General features: G+C 36.2%; 1 protein-coding gene across 2 annotated transcripts in view; it reads left to right on the top strand.

Moving 5' to 3' along the window:
* The window catches only part of LOC145664845 (casein kinase I-like), a 74,164-nt gene extending 72,420 nt beyond the window's left edge, over positions 1 to 1,744 (top strand). Inside the window, exon 10 of one of the 2 annotated variants that reach the window (XM_081731859.1) lies at positions 43 to 1,744. In XM_081731859.1, coding sequence (XP_081587985.1) covers positions 43 to 49 — 7 coding nt within the window. In that variant the 3' untranslated portion in view covers positions 50 to 1,744. Of the gene's footprint in view, positions 1 to 7 lie in introns of both variants that reach the window. The other variant, XM_081731858.1, reaches the window with a different exon arrangement.
* Positions 1,745 to 19,695: the final 17,951 nt, after the last annotated feature.

Below are 19,695 nucleotides of genomic sequence, written 5' to 3'. Positions count from 1 at the left end.
CTTGAAGTGCTACACCTCAGATGGCTCCTCCAATCTCCACAGGAATTAACACCACTTCTGCTCGTCGGGGTAGTATGTCCAAAGACACGAGGCACACGAAGAAGTGAGACCAATTCCTGTTCAAGACTGAAACTCGGTGCCTCCCACGCGAAGACTGCTGCTGCCTCCAGTATTGATCTGGAAGAAAGAAAGTGCAATGTGCCGAATGTTAAGCTTCACCGTTTCGTCTCGTCTCGGGGAAATTCGATCTCGTCAGTTCACTTGATGGCAAGAAGGAACTTTTTTAAATCTTCTTAATAGGAAAAGTAAAACACGTGATTTTGTTAGGTAATTTGTAAGGTATTTGGAGTGTTTCGAAGTGATTGGTGAATTATTCTGTCAAGTTAACGTAATTGTATGAAATTTGAACTTGGAACTAGCCTCGCATAACAAGAAAAATCTGTCAAGGCAGACGTAGAGGTTGCAGGGAGTGAGCCTAGTTGCTGTGCTCAGTTTTTTTAAAAGATACATATAAAAGTAAAACCAAGTGCTCCAGTGTAGTACCGAAAAAAAAAAGAAAGAAAGGAACTAATTTTAAGCGAGCACTAAGCATAAAGGTAGATCTATTACAGGAAAAATATTGTGAATATTTGTTGAATTGTCTATAGGTCTGTACGTATGTTCTCGTATGTGTTGACTCACGAGTGTTTGCGAATCTAGAATGTGTTAACAAAAGATGTACATATATATATATATTACAAGATTTTTTTTTTCGCTGGCTGTTGTATGACTTATTTAATGATAATTCTGTATCTGACTTTGTATATCCTGGTGGGTTAGGCTACTCAAAACAAAGTAAGTTTGCAAAGTTGTGGATGTATGGGACGAGATAACATACAGGGTTTTCACGTTCTCTTTTTATATATACATATATAAACATGGACCATGTTTATGATTACCCTGTACTTTGGAACTCTTGATCTCATACTTCTTCCAGAATGGACTCTTGATTGATTTTTGTATGATAAGAAGGTTTACATAAACCTGAACCAATGCCAACAACATATAACTTTTTTTAATTATTATTGTTCTGAGGGCTTAAGCCTGTTTGTATGTATGTGGATGTGTATGCTTGTGATTGTTTTATCTAGGCGCTAGATTGGTTGTGTGTGTGTTTGTATGTATGTAAGTATGAACAGATGAGTGCTTTAGAATAAAAGAGCCTGTGTGTACATGTGTATATATTGCACATAACAAGATGCTTGTGTGTGTAGACTGACAAGTGTTGTATACTTACATTGAGCGAAGTAGTCAATTTTTTTTCTGTCAATTCGATTTAAAACAAAAGCCAGTGCGTTTACGAAATGTTTCATTGAAAAAGTAAATAAGTTAGATTGTTGATAGAGAACCATGAGAAAACGCTCTCAAATTTTTACTTTGTTTAAAAAGAAAATATAAGTCAACTAGTGTGTTATTTGTGCCTCATTAGACCCGAGGACTTTTTATCACAAAGAGTGGACAGGTTCGTAAGTTTGTGAGAATTTGCAAAACCTTCTCGTCCTGACGAAATCAGTGCATAATAATAAAATAATAATAATGAATGAAAAAAAATCTTGAAGAGCTTCACAAAGACATTCCTTAAGAATGCAGAATGCTACGCCTGAAACAGGTGAAGCTTTTTGTAGAATAACTGTTTTATGAAGCAAAATGATTTTGTTATTCAGATTGTGTTAATTTTATTACAGTCTGTGATTTTTTTGATGTTTCATTGACTTTTTTTCTGAAAGTATTACCCTCCCCCTTTTTTTCTAAATAAGAATTTGACATTGAAACTATTTTAATCCCAATACTTTTATTTGTATAATTGTTTTATGTATTATTGAAGAAGACGAAAAATATGCTGCAGTCATTGTAATAGTGCGTTATTTCTTGTAGTGTATTGTACCTTCACATTCTTCAGCTTTGGAGTATGCAATCTTGTGTAAATTTAATGTGTGCAGAATAACGGAACAACTAATTACATAGTTCCGTCATTCCCATGTCACCGACGTATGACGTAGGATCTCTGTTTTGGGATCGGAGAAAGAGCCACGTGAAACAGGTAGAGTAGAGAAGGGGACGTTCAGATAGAGGTAGGGAAATGGAATGGAATAAAACGTTGGTAGTGTATTAGGAATTGTGGATCCAAGAATAGCGTATCTGGGATAGCCAACAGTCAACTACATCATCAATGTTGTTTACTTGCCACCAGTGCAGTTCTCAAAGCTGGATTTAATATTTGGTTCTTGTTTTCTCCATGTAGCTTTTGGAGAATAGGAGCAACATCTTGTGACATCATAAAGCAACCAGTTGGAAATGTCGGTTTTTTTTTTTTTTTTACCTCGAATACGTCCAGGAAAAAAAAAATCGACCATATTTTAAGATTCAACGATATCAATTTTCTAAGTATAATTATTGACCAACAAAATGTTTTAAAAAAAGAACTCAGTAATTGGAAAAAAAGTAACCTTTGAGTTTAACATCCCATGATTATACCCTTTAGGCTAAGGGAGATGACTAAAATAAGTGAATGATGATGCAAGAATTGGTGAAGGTGGGAGGAAACGGGATTACCCCGAGAAAACCCATGGGCACGATATTATCCATCACAACCTTACTTCGCTGGGGATCGCACCAGGGGACCCCACGCACCAGAGGTAAGCGCCCTACCACTGAGTCACCGTGCCTCCCAGTAATTGGAAGAGATACTTGGCACTTTAGTTGTTACAAAACTGGTTTATAAGTTGTGTAAGCAAAGCGTTTCTCAGAGACATTGACATATCACTTTTGTTGTATTCTTTTGAAGTCCCTTTATAAAGTAGTTAAAACTATCAGCGTCAAATAAATGTCGGCTACTTTTTAGGATGGAGGTTGCATTATATGTTTCGTCAGGGGCTACCTATCTATCTAGATTGATTATGAAACTGACATTTCTTCGGGTGCCAGGAAGCGTAAGTTGTGCAATCCATCATATCATTGGTGTCAGTTTGGCTGCCTAAATTCAAGCCGACAGGCATGAAAAAAGGTATCATAAACAAAGAAATAGATACAGTATCATTTCGGTGTTTGTATAAAATTTCTCTTGCATTTCTTTCTCTATTGGGAAACACTAGTGTGAGCTCCAGACTTTCTATTAAAATCTAGAATTATGTACAGTTTTCAAATACTATAGTGTCTACAATTATTCACAAAATTAAAGATACTGACGTCAGTTTTGAGTAGGATGTTTGACTACTGGTTTGATTAAAACTTGATTATTCACAGGGCAACGTCTTCCTTTACTCTTATGTTGTGTTACTGTGTCTGAAGTAGGAAACTTGCCCTCAAATTGCAGCGACCTATTATATATATGTAATATGTAAAAAATTTGTTCCGAGTAATCTCTTTTATTAAATGTCTGTTTAGCTCCTAAAACGTTACTGAACTGAAGTTTTAGTCAATGCATAAGTTGTAAACGATAATGTTGTACGAAATCTAACTACTACATTTCCAGAACGATTATAGCTAACATTATTAAAATATTTTCTGAAACAGTCTGCCGTTGAAAATTGCTCTGTAAAGCTCTACAAGCAGTTCGTTGGAACTAGAAAGCCCACTGCGTCCACTGATTTTCCTTTTTTTCTTTTCGTTGGAGTAACCGATTCTTTTTTTTTTTTTTTTGATTGATTTGTAGTTTCTTTTTCTTTCTTTATTCACGACACAGTAATTAAATGTTGTTTTGTGTTATAATGGGGAAAAGAAAGAACATAGTACTGTTTCTTCATTAAACTCCGTATCTTCTAAAAAGCCCAAGATTTCCGAAGCAAGTTTTTTTTTTCTTTTCTTTTTCCAAAACTTTTACTGAGTCCTTGTCTCTCTAACGTAAAATAAGAGCAGAATCTGTCCTCGTGGATTGGATATGTGAGCCTCAATCAACGAGTATTCACTGGTTTTCAGTGAAATGGTGAGACAGTCACATATTATGTTATAGTCGCTGCAGACTATCCACTGTACTTCACCAGTGCATAAAATATAAAGATCAGTATGACAGCTTTTTTCGCTTCATTGGACATTGGAACGCTATTAGTGGTATAATGTACAGGGTCGTATCCAGAAGTAGTAGGACTGATTTTTTTTTTTTTAATTTATTGAACATTTTGGTACATCGACTTAATACTCTTCAAAATAGGCCCCTTAGGCATTCACACACTTCTGGTAGCGAGCCTTCCAATTCGCGAAGGCCTTCTGGAAGTCGTCCTCTGGGATGCCGTTCAGCGTCCTCGTCATCGCCGCTTGGACCGCTTCTACCGAGTCGAAACGATGCGCCTTGAGCTGCCTCTTGATAAGGGGGAACAGAAAGAAGTCCGGCGGTGCCACATCAGGGCTGTAGTGGGGGTGAGGCAACGTGGAAACGCCGAATTTGGTCAGGAGATCCCTCACAATCCACATGGTGGAGCTTCCGTTTCCCCACAAGGTCTGGTCGCACGCGTGTGGTTCGATTTCGAAGCCGTGTGAGCACTTCCACGTAAAATCCTGCATTTACACTCTGTCTAGGAGGTACAAACTTCTTATGGACAATGCCACGACGGTCAAAAAAATGCAGTCAACATCGATTTTACTTTCGATTTCGACATTCTGACCTTCTTTTTTAGGGGTGATTGTGCGGCTCATGGTATCCTCCTTGTAGGCCTGCGTAAGTATGTCCTTGGTTTCGGTCGCTGATTTTCCTAGTTTGACGCAAAGTCTACTTGATGGCATACAACTTGATGGCATACAACTTGATGGCATACCGTTGCTCTAAATTTCGCTCCATCGCAACTGACGACGAGGCCTCACAACAGGAGGTCACCAACACAGTGGTCCACACTCAATTAACGCACGGAGGCGACTGCCGCCGGTCGACACCTGTTCCCAAGGCTCCCCTCCATAACATCCGGTCTTGCAGCCCCCCCCCTCCACATTGCTCCGCTCTCGCAGGAAAAAATTAGTCCTACTACTACTGGATACGACCCTGTAAGATTCACAATTCATCCTACAGCTCTCAATACTACCAGAAACACGAACTGACATCTATTTATGCGGAAGCAAGGGTGTCCATGACTTTTTTTTTTGGGGGGGGAGCATACAACTTGTCATTGTAAATTGTACAATCAAAGTAGTTATTTATTTTTGGGGTGAGGGGGGGTGAGATATGCGTAAGGGTGAATTTTCATGCAAGCGTCCCTTGCTTGCAATTCCTATGTGTAGCCAACAGAAAGTTGTGTTACACGTAGAACCGTACTTAAACAACTTTCTCAATTCGCTATTCAGCCAAATCGCAAGCAAAGAACGCAATGGACGCTTGCATGAAAATCCGCCTTAAGCATTTACGGAATGATCACCTGCCTCATTTGTATGGAAATGACATAAATCAGTCTGCATTAAGACAGGATCTCCTCATTCTACGCAATGATTTCTCTAACGAATGGAAGAGTTGGTCGACTTGTTTTCTTCTCATTGGATCAACTTCGATTGGAAACAAAAGAAAGGTAAAACCAGTTACGTAACTTGTTTGTATTTATCCAGGTTTGTAGTTTTCAGTTTCATATTTTGCTTTATTTAAAGGTTCTATACTTCTTTTTTCTGAAACATTATTCTCGGTTTTCAATATTCAGAGGATGTGCTTATAACAGCTTAGTTTGCAACTACCAGGGCTGAATTTTTTGAAGGGGATAAAAAAAGAGTTGTTTTTTTCCTTTCCTGCAAATGATGATAATAAATTTATGGAATTAAATTGATTCCTAATAAAACGTATTGCCAGAGTGCTGATCTTTAGTTAGTAATTGGTTTATACTAGTTCTCCCTTATTTTGTTTCAAAGTACTGACGTGACGTTGACTAGGAACTGCTAAAAAAAAAATTCTTAGCCCAACCCAGAAAGTGTGCACGTGGAATGGTGAAGTTTTACTACTTCTACACTTCCCCCGAGAGTCAATATACTACCTTGTACAGTGCTCCAGTTTTTGCAGAAAAGTTAAAAAATCTGAAGATTTCCTCCACCAGTGTTCGTAGCTATGGCACCACTACCTCTATGAGATCTAAATGGCGTCCTTTCAAGTGTTATTTAAGTTTGGGAAATAAGTACACGTAAAAGTTAGACGGAGCTAAATCTGCGGAATAAGAATGATGATCTAGACATTGAAATCCTAGATTATGCAATGTCAGTTGTGTTCGCAGGGGCTTGATGGACAGGTGTATTCTCCTGAAGGAACAGAATTCCTTTCTTTTCATTTTCTGCGGCGTTGAACTTTGAATTTTTCTTTCAGTTTTGTAAGTAATGTAGAGATTCTAGATTAAATATCTGACCATTGCGGAGGTAGTCTATGAGTACGACTCCATACTTATCCCAGAAGAATGTTGCAAAAAGTTTCTCAACCTACTTCTGTGTTTTGAACTTCTTGGGGCGATGGAGAAATGAGTGCTACTACTCCATTGACTGTTGTGAAATAATGCATGATGTGACTGAAATGATGCATGCCCTTGGATGACAAAGTTGTCCGGAGGCTCGCTCGGAACGCGTTATCAACAGCAACTCTCACAAACTGACTACCAATAATGTGTGAGGTGCTACAATATTACGTGCATCAGAAGCGTGAGCCTGCTAATCAATTCTCAATCCAAGAGCATGCATCATTTCAGTTTTGTGTGTTTGATACTATTCTGATTTTCCACTTGGGCAAAACTGCTTCGACACTTTGCTTCGTCCCTTATTTTCGTACTTCAGTGATTATATTCTTGTTTGTGGTCTCATGTTTTGTTTTCAACTAGTTCGAATCGTGTACTGTGTGTACTCTGCTACATCCAAGATTCATATAGGAATCTATATAGGCCTATCCTCAAACGTTGGCAACACTGTACATCAAGACTTCACAGGTATGGTTCTACTCCTAATTAGATTTTCTAGATGTTATAATTTGTGTTCCGTGCCTTTTAACAAAACTTTATTTTGTGCTTAGTTACCAACACAGAATTAGATATGATGTTATTGAACATGTCTGTGGGTACAATGTTTGCTTACTATAGTATTGTGTGAATGCCATTTTGATTAATTTAATCATTTTGAAGTTCTTTCCGTGTCAGTGTATCTTTTGTACTGCTATTTTCACATGATTTTAGCTCCTTTCCTGTATCTTCTATGTTTCTGGGTTTCGGCCAGTAAAACTGGTGATGAGAAATGAATGAAATGGTGGAACGAAGAAAGTGCAAGGAAACGAAAGAACCCGAAGTAAACCCACGAACACGGTATGTGTCCCATCCACCCCATGTACCAGAGGTAAACGTACTAGTACTGAGCCACTGGGGCTCCCATCACCCAAAGGGGTCAACGAGTAGGATTTCAATATCATCCGTGATTTCTTCAAAATATTCAGTGAATAATTGTGATTACAGTGATAGCAATAGTTACTGACAAACCATTAGTAAATTGGCAAAAAAATTAAAGAAGCCATCAAAAAAGTCTTTCCTCGCTTTTCGTAGCCACTCTAGAAAATAAATGTCAATCGCACTTTGAATCTATCCTAACAACATGTACTCTATACTTGAATTGAATTAGTCATTTCGAAAAGGCCATATATCCACCAAAGTAAATTGTTGAGGAGAAAGAAAAAAAACTTTGGGTTGCAAACTCGACGAGTACAATGGGATCGATGATATTGAGGCAATAATGTAGAATATGTAACATAATGTGATCATACAATTCGTCGTTTCACAGGGGATGCGCGTTTCTTTGCGTACGTTTCGACTTTGCACTAAATGAAAATGTTGTGGGGATGAACATATGACCTTTTCGCAATGACTGATTAAATTATAAATAATTGTTTTTTCTATGGATAATAACATATTGTAGATTTACAATAATTCAATGAAACACACGGAGCGTATATGTAAAACTTCACTATTAAAAATTAATAAATATTTTTTTTTTTTTTTTTTTTTTAATACAAGAAACGTGGTGCATTGCAAAGATACCACTGAAGGTTAAGGTATATAATTGCGTTAATCAAATTTGACATGATACATCAAATTTAACATGGTGGAATCGCAGTATGCATTAAGAACAATTTGAATTTTCAATCTAAATTTAAATAGTTACCACTTCCACATTCAAACCATTGGAATATAAGTTTTAAATCTAAAATTGGTAGAAATTTATCTCTCTTCAAAAATTTAATTGGATCAAACTTTCTGGCATCATTTACTTTTCAATAACAAAGACATTGACTATATTGGGGGGAGACTTCAATATTAATGCTAAAATCTGGGACTCTAATAGAACCGACCCTGTGGAAAAGCAACATCTATACTTCAAAAAGCAAATAAAAATATGTATAATGGTACCTCACATTCTTACAATATGTAATCATAACAAACCTATATGATGCAATTATCAGTGTCAGAAAAGTGTGAACAACAATATTAAAGCATTCCGGTTATTTTTACTAGTACGAACTCTTGCTTTTTTCAACTATTAACCAAAAGACTCAGTAAATTAATAATAACATCAAAAGTCAAAGCTAGCAAGACTTGTAATTCGCTTTCTGAACGCACTCCATCTTTCAAAACATGGAACTTTTGGAGAAAATTCAAAAATTACCACACAGAGTGTGACGCCTAATTTCATCTCTACGATTTAAATTAGATTCATATTTTTGACCAGCAATTAACTTCTTGTACAGTTAACGATTGTCTTCTTATAAATACATATGTCTTTAATAATATTAATCCAGAGCTAGAATAGGATTTTACAATGTCTGAACTGGAAATCTTCCTCCAAAAATATTAATTGTATCACAACTTCTGGGCTGGATGGCATAGGGTATAACCACTACAAAAACCTCCCACCTTCGGGCTTACAAGTTTTACTTAATTAATATTTGGAACACTGGCATCATTCTATCACAATGGAAAAAGTTTTAACCTATTTCAAAAACTAAAAAATCAACAAATGTGACAAAGAATTTTAGACCAACAGCTCTCTTATTGTGCTCACAAATTTTTTGAGAATCTATTTTTAAATAGACTAAATTGGTTTCTGGAATATTCACAAGTCTTTCCCTTTGATAGCACAGGCTTTAGAAAAAAAAAATCCACATATGATGCTTTAGCTTTACTAATTTTATACATTTATAAAGAATTTCTAACCAGAAACATCGTTTGATATTAGAGGCGCATACAGCAATTTTGCATTAGATATTCTTTTGCCAAAAAACGTATAATCTTCCGATCCCAGGAAAAATGATATAAGTTATTCATAACTCTCTTATTAATCGAAAAGTCTACATCAAAGTATAAAACTCCTATTTTTCTCCTCGACAAACCTTTTTGGGCCTTCTTCAAGGAACTAAATTAGTCCAATATTATTTAATACATACATCGCTGATTTACTTCTGGAAAATTGGAATCACAGCTCAATAACCGCTTTTCCTGATGATACAGGTATATTAATCATCACTTCTACCATAACATTGAACAAAGACATATTACTGTGAAAAATAACTTACATAAAATCAATACATTGATGGTTAATAATGGTCTTGAATTAAATTGGAATCAAACTAAATTTATCATCTTTACCACAAAGAGGAATTTTCACCAATATAGCTTACAATTCAACAATGTTAAGATTTCATCTGAAAATGTACTCAAATTTTTAGGATTGTTTTTGGACCGTAAACTTAATTGGAATTGTTATATGAAGCAATTACTCTAGGATTCAAATATATAACTTACTTAAATGTCTCCCATCAAAAAAAAAAAAAAAAAAAAAAAAAGGGGGGGTATAAATTATTTTACGTCAAACTAGGATATTTATCTAAAATAACTTATGGAAGAATATTTTACAACAAAATTTGCAATCCTGTAATAAATTGGAACAATCATTACATAATTTAACAAAGACTATTTTTTTCGCAGCTATCATTTTGCCCTAAATTGGCATTATTAAGGAAATCTGATTGCATACCATTGAAAATTTTATTTTCCAAATTGGCTCATAACTTTATCATAAACTCTTTTGGCAAATCCGTATCTCCTGTTGTGTATAAACTCCAGAAGATAGATTTCTTATACAACAAAAGAAAATTCCTTACAAAAACAATAATTTTTGGCTTGTACAAGGTTATTTGAAATTTAAAGATAAAATACACTGAAAAAAGTACCGTCGCTTCTATGCTTTGTTTAGCATTATTACACTAATTTGGTCCATATTAAAGCTACAATACCTAATTATATCTAGATTGTAAACGAAGATTTGAAACTTAAAATCTACTAATACATCTGGAAAGATCTAATTCAACAATTCGATGTGGACTCCACGTTTGTTTATACTGACGCTTCAAAATACGTCAACGTTAATGAAGGTGCAGATGCTTATATCTCAAACAGATCGACTACATTAAAACCCAAATTACTTGATATATGTCTATTTAAAGGAGAAGCGTTTGCTATTCGTCAAGCTTTGTTAGACATAAAAAAATAAAAATAAAAGACTATCATCTGTTCAGATTCATTAAGTGTGCTTGCTTCATTGAACAAAACGCAATGGAACAGCAGAGCTTCATGGATTATACTAAATATCAAACATTCATATTTTTGTATGTCTAGAAATCATTATAATATATCTTTTGTATTTATCAAAGCCCACGTCAACATTGATACTAGCAACATCATTGATGCTAGTGCAAATATTCATTTTTTGAAGGTCAATAAATAGATATTAAACTACCTGCAAGGAATTTCTATTGAGATATAATGGAAAAGTTGAAATCCGAATTATCTACGTGGATATCTAGTAATCAACAACTTTCAGGAAAACTCTTCTGGCATATTACTGATAATTACCAAGATAAACTACATAAATCCTAAAAACCTGGTCTAGACGAGAAATTTTACTTTACTATAGACTACTATTTGGTACGGCGTTAACACCATCAAAATTATTCCAAATTCAAAAATACGATACAAATCATTGCTGGTGTGATAAAAAAAAAAAAATCGGCATACTTAATCATCTGGTTTTCGAGTGCGAACTTCTCCAATCTTCTCGATCAAATTTAATAGCTTAGTTAAAAAGAAATACACAGATACGCATGCTTTACACGCCTTTACATAAAAATTACATACTGTTTCAAAATATTAATATATCACAACCTGCCCATATGTATCTTCATCCTATTAGATAACTGAATGACCACCACATATGTTCGCTCAAAACATTGAGATCTTCATATGTAGACACGTAGAGTGACTGACGTTTATTTTTATTAAGTCGCTTCAGATTTGTATTATATAATTGTTACATGCTGCACGTATGGATGTACAACAAATAGTAGTGAGAAGAATTTACCCGAAATAACCTTTCACAGGTAAGAAAATCACCAATTATAGTATACGTATGACTTCACGATTTGGTGATAATGGACAAATCCTCTATTTTATAACATCCTTGGCGATACCTCCACGTGACGTCACCGACCTCAAAGTATCCTGGGAAAAATGAGCAGAAATGCTGAACCAAGAGTGCATATTCGTGGATCCCAAGAATTCCAGGTATCCTCTGATCTTATTGGCCAATGCAGATAGAACATCAAAAGTCATTACCTACATATAGTAGAAAGTAAACACCGAATGGTGTCGGTCTTCGAGGCCGAGCTTGCTAGTGATAAAATTAATTTTTGGCGTGGGTTCAAACCCGACCCAAGGAAACCTTTTTTAATTTTTTAAAATTTTCATAACGCTTTTTTCATTAAAATAAGCTTGCAGTTTTACGATACGGATCCATAGTAAAAGTAGTAGCAGTAGTAGTAAAATTCGTAGTAGTAGTAGTAGTAGAAATGGGTTAGAAGCCCCGTAGGGGTTGGTTGGGTTCTCCCGCACAAATTTTTCTGTCCCTTTTTCATGACCAACTTCAAACAGCTGGCTAGGATGTCGCGCGAGAAATAATACAGGGTAGCGTGCGAATACTGAAACTCTTGGTATTGGCGTATATTCACCGAGAGTCCCCTGAAAATAACAGTGAAGAAGTGGAAGTGAAATTCATCCCATGACCTACTTATGCGCAATTTGTTCGTTTCATTACATATATATTATTGTTTAATGTTTCGACCGAAAAACATAGAAACATTAAATTTTATAGTACATATAAATATAACAGTTATAAGACAGAGTAATACCGCCTTTGAAAAAATGGCAAGTCAAGAGAATTGTTTCTGTTCATGTTTAGCTTGCAATTGGTTGACCCACAGATTGTCACATGCCTATCAAACAATTACTCATCATTAAATATCACAAACTTCATTCAGGGCATAGAGGAAGAGGTTTCAGCTGCTCTTTGCGCTGAAACTGCGGAGACTGTGGCGCCACCTCTCAAGGGAGTTGTGTACCACGAACTACTTAAAGCAAGAACAAATCAAATCATTCAGAGCGTGTGAGTCTGATAGAATTAGCCAATGATATACTTAGCTACTTCCAGTAGCAGACGATGCAGTTAGTTACAACTCTAGCCGGTAGTGTCGCCGAATCACTTTCGTTACATTATGGGAACGATTTGAATTTCAAATTCGGAAAATAGGGAGTGATTCATCAGGGTAATCGGTGATTCAGGGCGTCTGTTCTAAGCGAGAAACTTTTTTTTTTTTTTACATTAAAATCGTTTACATCAACGTTCTTTCCTACTTGATCTTGTGCCTGCGTGCTCAACAATATTTTGATATATGTTTCTCTAGATGTTTCATTAATTTCTTTTATCTTCTGTGAATTCGCTACCTTGATTACTACTTCTATAAACATTAACATTATTGATAGAACAATTATTAAAGTTACAAATACCATAATGAGGCCAAATACCATCTGTTGCAAAACCAACACTTTTTGAATTCTCTTTGACTCCCGTAGACGACTCTTGTTTTGCTTTGAACACGTCAGAAATTTGACATCTTTTAATAGCTTGTGCAGCATTTGTTTTATCATTTTGAATTCGTCTTCGTTTTGACGGTGTTGGTGAAGAAGTATTTTCTGTTTCTTCAGCTTCAGTATTGGAAGTTTTGGTGACAGAAGTTGAAGGCTCATTCAAAGAAGAATCTTGTGGTGGATCCAGTATTTCTTGTTCCTTAACGTATATTGTGCTGCTTCTACCATCACTTTCACTTTCGTCATCTTTTTCGCTAATTTCATCATCTTCATTGTTTACTTTTAGAACACCTGTGGTACTGTAAGTAGAATCAGTGTCGCAAAATTTGCGTTTTGTTATCGCTGGTTTTTGTCCGCTATCAGTGGTTGATTCTTTAGAAATTCTCTTCAGAGAAGTTCCGTGATATTTAAAACTTCTCTTTTCTGGATCATATGAAAATCTTTCACGAATATGATTCATTAGTTCCTCACTATTTCCTTCTGATGACTTCTCCAGTAGCTCCACAGTATCTTTTCCATACTTAAATTCTAATTCACGTCTGCATCCAGCAGCAAGTGTTTCATCCAGTTCGTTAATTGTTTCAAAGGCTGCCAGCATATCTTGTTTCAAGCTATCGGCTAACTCTTGTGTCAACGGTTGAACCTAAATAAATAAATAAATAAAAAAAAAGAAATTATGCGGTAAGTATGCTTGCTCCACTTTGTTGCTCAATATTGGAATATTGTAATAGACGGATCAATTGTTATCCCAAGAGTTAAAGGATAATATGAAAGGCAAATATATTAGGGAGAGTTGTTCAGTTAACAGTTTGATAAATCAAATATACTTTTGAATCACAATTCTACGGTTGGATGTTATTCAACTTATTTGTTGTATTATAATTACAAAATACATTCTACATATATACAGGCAATACATATAGTTCTACAAGAAATTAAACTGAATAACATAACTGTTATGTTTATCAAAACAAAAATTTTGGGTGAGGAGCAGGAAAGTTTGAAGTTTTGTTTTGACTAGCTAGTCAACAACGCTTGCACTGGTAATCAGGTTAACACCTGGCTCTAAATGGCAACTACTCGTATACAGGGAAGGGTACAGCATGCTCTGAGGTTTGCAGAGTTAAAATTTTGTGTTTCGATGCGGAGAAAGTTCCAAACAACGTATGGGAAATCACCCTCAATAGAGACAAGCATCAAGGGATAGTATGAAGGTGAATGAAGTGTTAGATTTTCTAAACACACAGTGGAAGACCAGGAAACAGTGACAATGTAATTTTAAAGTGCTGAAGAGTGTGTTTTAGACATTGAGACATACCTTGGAATAGAGATTGATAAGATCAGGCCCATATCCAGCGAGAGTCTAGGGGGCACCCCCTAAATTTTTACTGCCCCCTAAAATTTTCACGGTAGGCTTGCAAATGAACTATTATATGGGATGAGCTATAATATGGCTGGATCAGACCCCACCTAACTTCTACCGCCCCCCCCCCTACATTTTTGGGCTGGCTACCGGCCTGGATAAGATCAACCTTACCCAAGATCGTACACAAAAAGAAAAAGTGATGGTGCACACGTTTTCTTTATACGATTTGATAGACAAAGACTAATATGAGAATTGAATTGTGTGAATTAACGCTTAAAAGGTGATGGTGACTCGCCAGAGACTTCAGAGACTCAGGTGAAGCCATATTTTACGTTTCAGAAAAAAAAATAAACAGGCACAGCTGCAGAATTTGGCGAACAGACAATCCACCAATCCACATGACTTAGAGGAGCATACACGGGGAAGCTCCAAAGTTAATGTGTAGTGTGCAGTTTCAATGGATTACATCATTGATGCATTTTTCACCAAGGAAGACACGATAAATAGTGACAGTTATCTGAGCATGTTACAGACATTGCTAGGATTGCCAGACGTCCCGGTTTTCAATTAAATAATTAACTGTCCAGAAAAAGGCTTTCGGGACGCCTGTTTGTCCCGGTTTTCGTTCTTCAAATTGAACAAAATTTAACCCGCAAGAACTAGTATGTCTCACATAAAAACGGAAGGTTTTTGAAGTTTCATTTGAAATCCCACTTCAACTGAGTTGTCTAATATACTTCTCCATGTGTGGATAAATATTTCTAGAGATGCTGTTGACCCATTCAGTAATTTTGGATTTATAATTTTTCCTTTCTCTAATAAAATTTTCAGTAATTCTCAAGTTAAAATTCCGTAACAACTTATTCTAGCACAAGAAGTGGCAGTTAAACGCATAAAAGTATGTCTTGTTTAATTTTGATACGGGATTTTTTTCTGTGAAACTTTTGGAGAACCTGCGTAAGTGTGTAAAGAGATTTACTTTTTGTTTATCGTTCTGAATTTAGTGTAAATGTATTTTTCTTGTTAAATGCTAAATTTGTGTTTCTTTTAGGGTAGCGTTTCTGACAACGAAGAAGAATATATATCTTATAACATAAATGTGACGAGGGGGTATCGTAATTGGCGCAATATTTAAAACTTCTTAAACACAACAAATCGGAATAAGGGACGCCACGCAGCTCTTCTTATGTTACTTTTTCACTTTCTTTATACACCCCTTGTGGGGTTTCTTTGTGTTAACGGCGTATAGAATGAGCTGGAAAATTGTTAGTAGTAAGCTGGAAAATACAGGTAATTAATTAATTCTGACAAAGTGAGTAGGAACCCTGAACTTATAAACAGTCAGAGACAGGTATCCCGGTTTTTCGTTTACAAAATCTGGCAACCCTAGACATTGCATCATAATTGAGGTACATTTGCAACAAGATGGACCACAGCCTCACTTTGTACTTGAGGTTCTGCAGTTTATAAACGGACAAATTTGGGAGAGAAGGATTGGAAGAATAGGACCCACACTTTGACCTGCAAGTTCACCATACTTATTCACGACCATACTGTGAACTTACAAAGACCTAGATATGCTTAAGAACCAGCTAATCTGGACTACCTGAAACAAGATAAGAGATGTGATTTTGATTGTCCTGACGGGCCGTTCTCGGATTCAGAAAAAAACTGCAACGATGTTTGGACGTGAATGATGGAAAATTGGAAATTTGGTTTTGAACTTTAAGAAGCAGAAACAAAATGTGAACCTTACTGTAAGTACATTTAAATTTAGTGTTAATAAACTTCATACTTTCAAGTTAAAGACTGGATTTCCCGCAGAATTTTTTTAGATTCCCTATGTACGTACAATGGGTCAATAAAATAAGGCTACCAACACTATATTAAATCTTATGCGATTACTTTTTGAGGGAAGTTGAAAAGTATTTCCATAATTCAGCAAGATTTTTTTTTTAGAAGAGCCTCTATTCCAGGGATGCAAATAAGCACTCGCCCGGGGGGAGTGGTTCTTCGGTACGGGCGAGTGTTTGATATCATACCGAAGGTAATTAATCATTTCTATTGTGAGATGTAGGCTAGTAGCTTTTTTCTTGGGCGAGTAAAATTATGTTGCTTATTTGCATCCCTGCTCTATTCGTAAAGCTGTATCTTGTGATTATGAATAATTAACTGAATCTATGACTTCAAAAATGACTTGAAAACCTTTTGTGCAGCCTTTGAGGTATTAAAGAAAAATTATTTAAATCTCTTCAATTACCATCTTTCTGCACTGAGTCTGTAATTTGTAAACACTGCATTTACAATGTTGTGAAACCATCGACTACGATCTTTCCTATACAGAAAGTTGCGTATACCTCTAGGAAATCGACATATGTTCATAAAAAATAGATTCAGGTCTTTTCTGCAATCATCAATTCCATTACTATGTTATTAATAACGAAACATTTTGCGCTCAGTGTTTTATCGCCATAGAGGAGAAGTGCAAGTCGTTGGGGTCACTGGGATAATATAAAGAACTAGAGATACTCTGTTGCGTGATTTATGATGGTATCGAACTCATGTATATCAAATCGATTCGCCATATTGAAAGAGGATAAAGAAGTGTTTTTCACATAAGGCTCCATAGTAATTTATGTCTGTTTTATTGTTAATTGTATGTGCTCCTAGGGAAAATTGTACGACGAAAAATCAACCTTCTTTAGAATTTCATAATATGTCAAAGGTAAGTCATTTCCTTTCTTCTTTTATCCTGTAACAGTCAATAATATAACGTGGTTGTGTACTTGTAATAACATTGGGTTAATTGGCATATGCATTGTATTTCCACTGTCAAAAGGCTCGTAAAGACTACCTAAAGAATTGTCAAACTATTATTAAGTTTGCTTATTTAGTGAACTATATGTTTATGTGTTGTTGGAAATTTTGCCAAAATTATGTAACGTACATGTGTTCTGTGACACCTTGGCAAGGCAACTGTTTTGTTGTGGAGGGAGTAGGCCTACTTTGCCTACGTTAAAAATTGTTAATAGTGGCAATTACTGTATAAAATTATTCTCACTCACTGTAAAAGGAACAATAGATCTATCTCTCATACAAGTCGCACGTTACTTATCAATATTCTGTACAAAAAAGTAGACCTATATTTGTAAATGGGTTCACGTTCATTTTAGCAGACGGTTCTACCAAATTGAAAATTTATATTTCGTATATAGTATATAATTATTTTTGTTTTGGTGGAATTTGTTAGTTAAAAATCACAAGTGCTACGATTTACCTTTAAAAATAATAATTTCCGATTTAGTGTCGTATAGCGTATAACGTATAACGTACAGGGTTGTAGAATTTGGTATTGTTCAAAATCTACGGTAATTTTTAGGCACTTGTTCCAAATTTGCCTTCTACAGATTCTTTTAACTTCCACTTACATCTGCACCAGTGGAGGGATTCAGCTTAGTTAAATACCACAAGAACAGAGTGCTGAAAAATATGACAAGCAGGGGTGTAGCCAGCAGGTTCGTGTAGGAGGGGCCCGTCGTTTTTGAGGGGGGCAGCTACAATGTACAAAGTCAAAAAATGTGTTGCTGCTAGTGTTTTTGAGGCCTGAAAGAAAGAAAAATTTTGGTTTCCTTCTGGAAAACTAAAAACGCTAGTTTAGCTTCTTCTTCTTCTTCTTCTTATTATTATTATTATCATTATTATTATTATTATTATTATTATTATTATTATTATTATTATTATTATTATTATTATTATTATTTTCTCCATAAATTGGCGTGGGAGGCCCGGGTTCGATTCCTGGCGGGAGCTCATGTGGTTCGGATTCCACGTTAATCAGTAGGTCCACGTCCCATATAGCCTCGCTGCTGAACGGGACGTGAAACTCAAAATCAACTCAACTCATTCTCCATAAATTATATTTAAGATAGTTTTTATTATGCTTAATCAAGAACTACTGCCCGGGACCAAACGCTATACTTTTGTGCATAATTATAAAGGTAACCAAGAAAGTTCTGTTCCTTTTCGTGGAGATCTGTGTTCAATTGGACCTCACACCGTGAGTTGAATGCGAATGAAGATAAGGCGAACTTCAGTTGTTGGTGTGGGTATATCCAACATACTACCTGGTTGTGGCAATTCAGATACACATTGAACTTGCGTAAAGACAGAGGGAACATGGGACATCCACAGACCGTCATAAGAGCATGTATGCTGAACGACTTCATATGGAGGTCAAACGCCGCTGTAGCAGGACTGAAGATATGCCAGGACTTTAGTGAGGGTGTCGTGACGACGCGGACAGTGCAGCGATGGTTTAAGAAGTTTAAGGACGATGACGAAACACTCGAAAACACCACGTGCCGGAAGACCAACATATGTACAAAGAGGAAATGGGACTACAATTCAGTGTGTAGAGAAACCATTCGCCAGCACATCCATCAACTTGGGAAGCACTACAAGTTGGGTCGATGGGTCTCACATGTTTTGACTCCGCGCCAGAAGGCAACGCGGCAGTCGCCTGTGTTTATTTACCGTTTCGGAGCCATTTCTGGACAGAGTGTTGACATGTCATAAAAAGTGGGTCCTATACGAAGCTCCACGGCGCCGTGATCATTGGTTAGCATCCCATGAACCAATTTCAAAACAGCCGAAACCAGCACTGTACCAGAAGAAGGTACTTCTGTGTGTTTGGTGCATCGTGCATCGGGAACTGCTACCAGCTGGTCAGAGTATCAATGCAACTGTGTAGTGTCAGCAGTTGAGCTGTGCTCAACAAAAACTCAAAACTCTGGAGCCATCACTTCTGAATTGCAAATGGGTCCTCGTTTACGGGACAACGCTAAGTCCCACGTGGCTAGGATGACTCAGGACACCATTTTCCGCCTTGGATGGGAAACAATATTGCAACCACTATATTCCCCGGGTATTGCACCGTCCGATTATCACCTGTTCCATTCTTTGGACAATCACCTTAGAGGACGCCAGTTCAAATCCATAGTAAAAGTCCAAAATGCACCAGATACCTTCTTCGTTTTACGGCCTACCAAGTTCTACCGCGATGGATTCCATGGCCTTCCAGAACTTTTCAGAAGGTCGTCGATGCTGATGGGGACTATTTTTGATCTTCCAGGTTAGGTGACATATCGATGTTCGAAGGTGGTGGGTGAAAAAGCAACAGAGCTTTTCTTGGTTACCTTTATATTTCAATTTAAGACCTTGTATACAGAACCTATCTACACAAGATTGATTTTCTTTGAAATTTCACTTAATTTCTTTACGGTTTCCTGACAAAAATATTTATTTATTATTCGTGACTAAAAACATAATTATTTTATTACACTATGTAGAAATAAAAGAGAGAGCGAATGAAATGAAAATTGAATAAAA

The sequence above is a fragment of the Thermobia domestica genome, chromosome 11 (genome assembly GCF_964235325.1).
Source record: "Thermobia domestica chromosome 11, izTheDome1.hap1.1, whole genome shotgun sequence".
Classification (NCBI taxonomy): domain Eukaryota; kingdom Metazoa; phylum Arthropoda; class Insecta; order Zygentoma; family Lepismatidae; genus Thermobia; species Thermobia domestica.
This window is presented reverse-complemented; position numbering and strand designations above follow the sequence as displayed.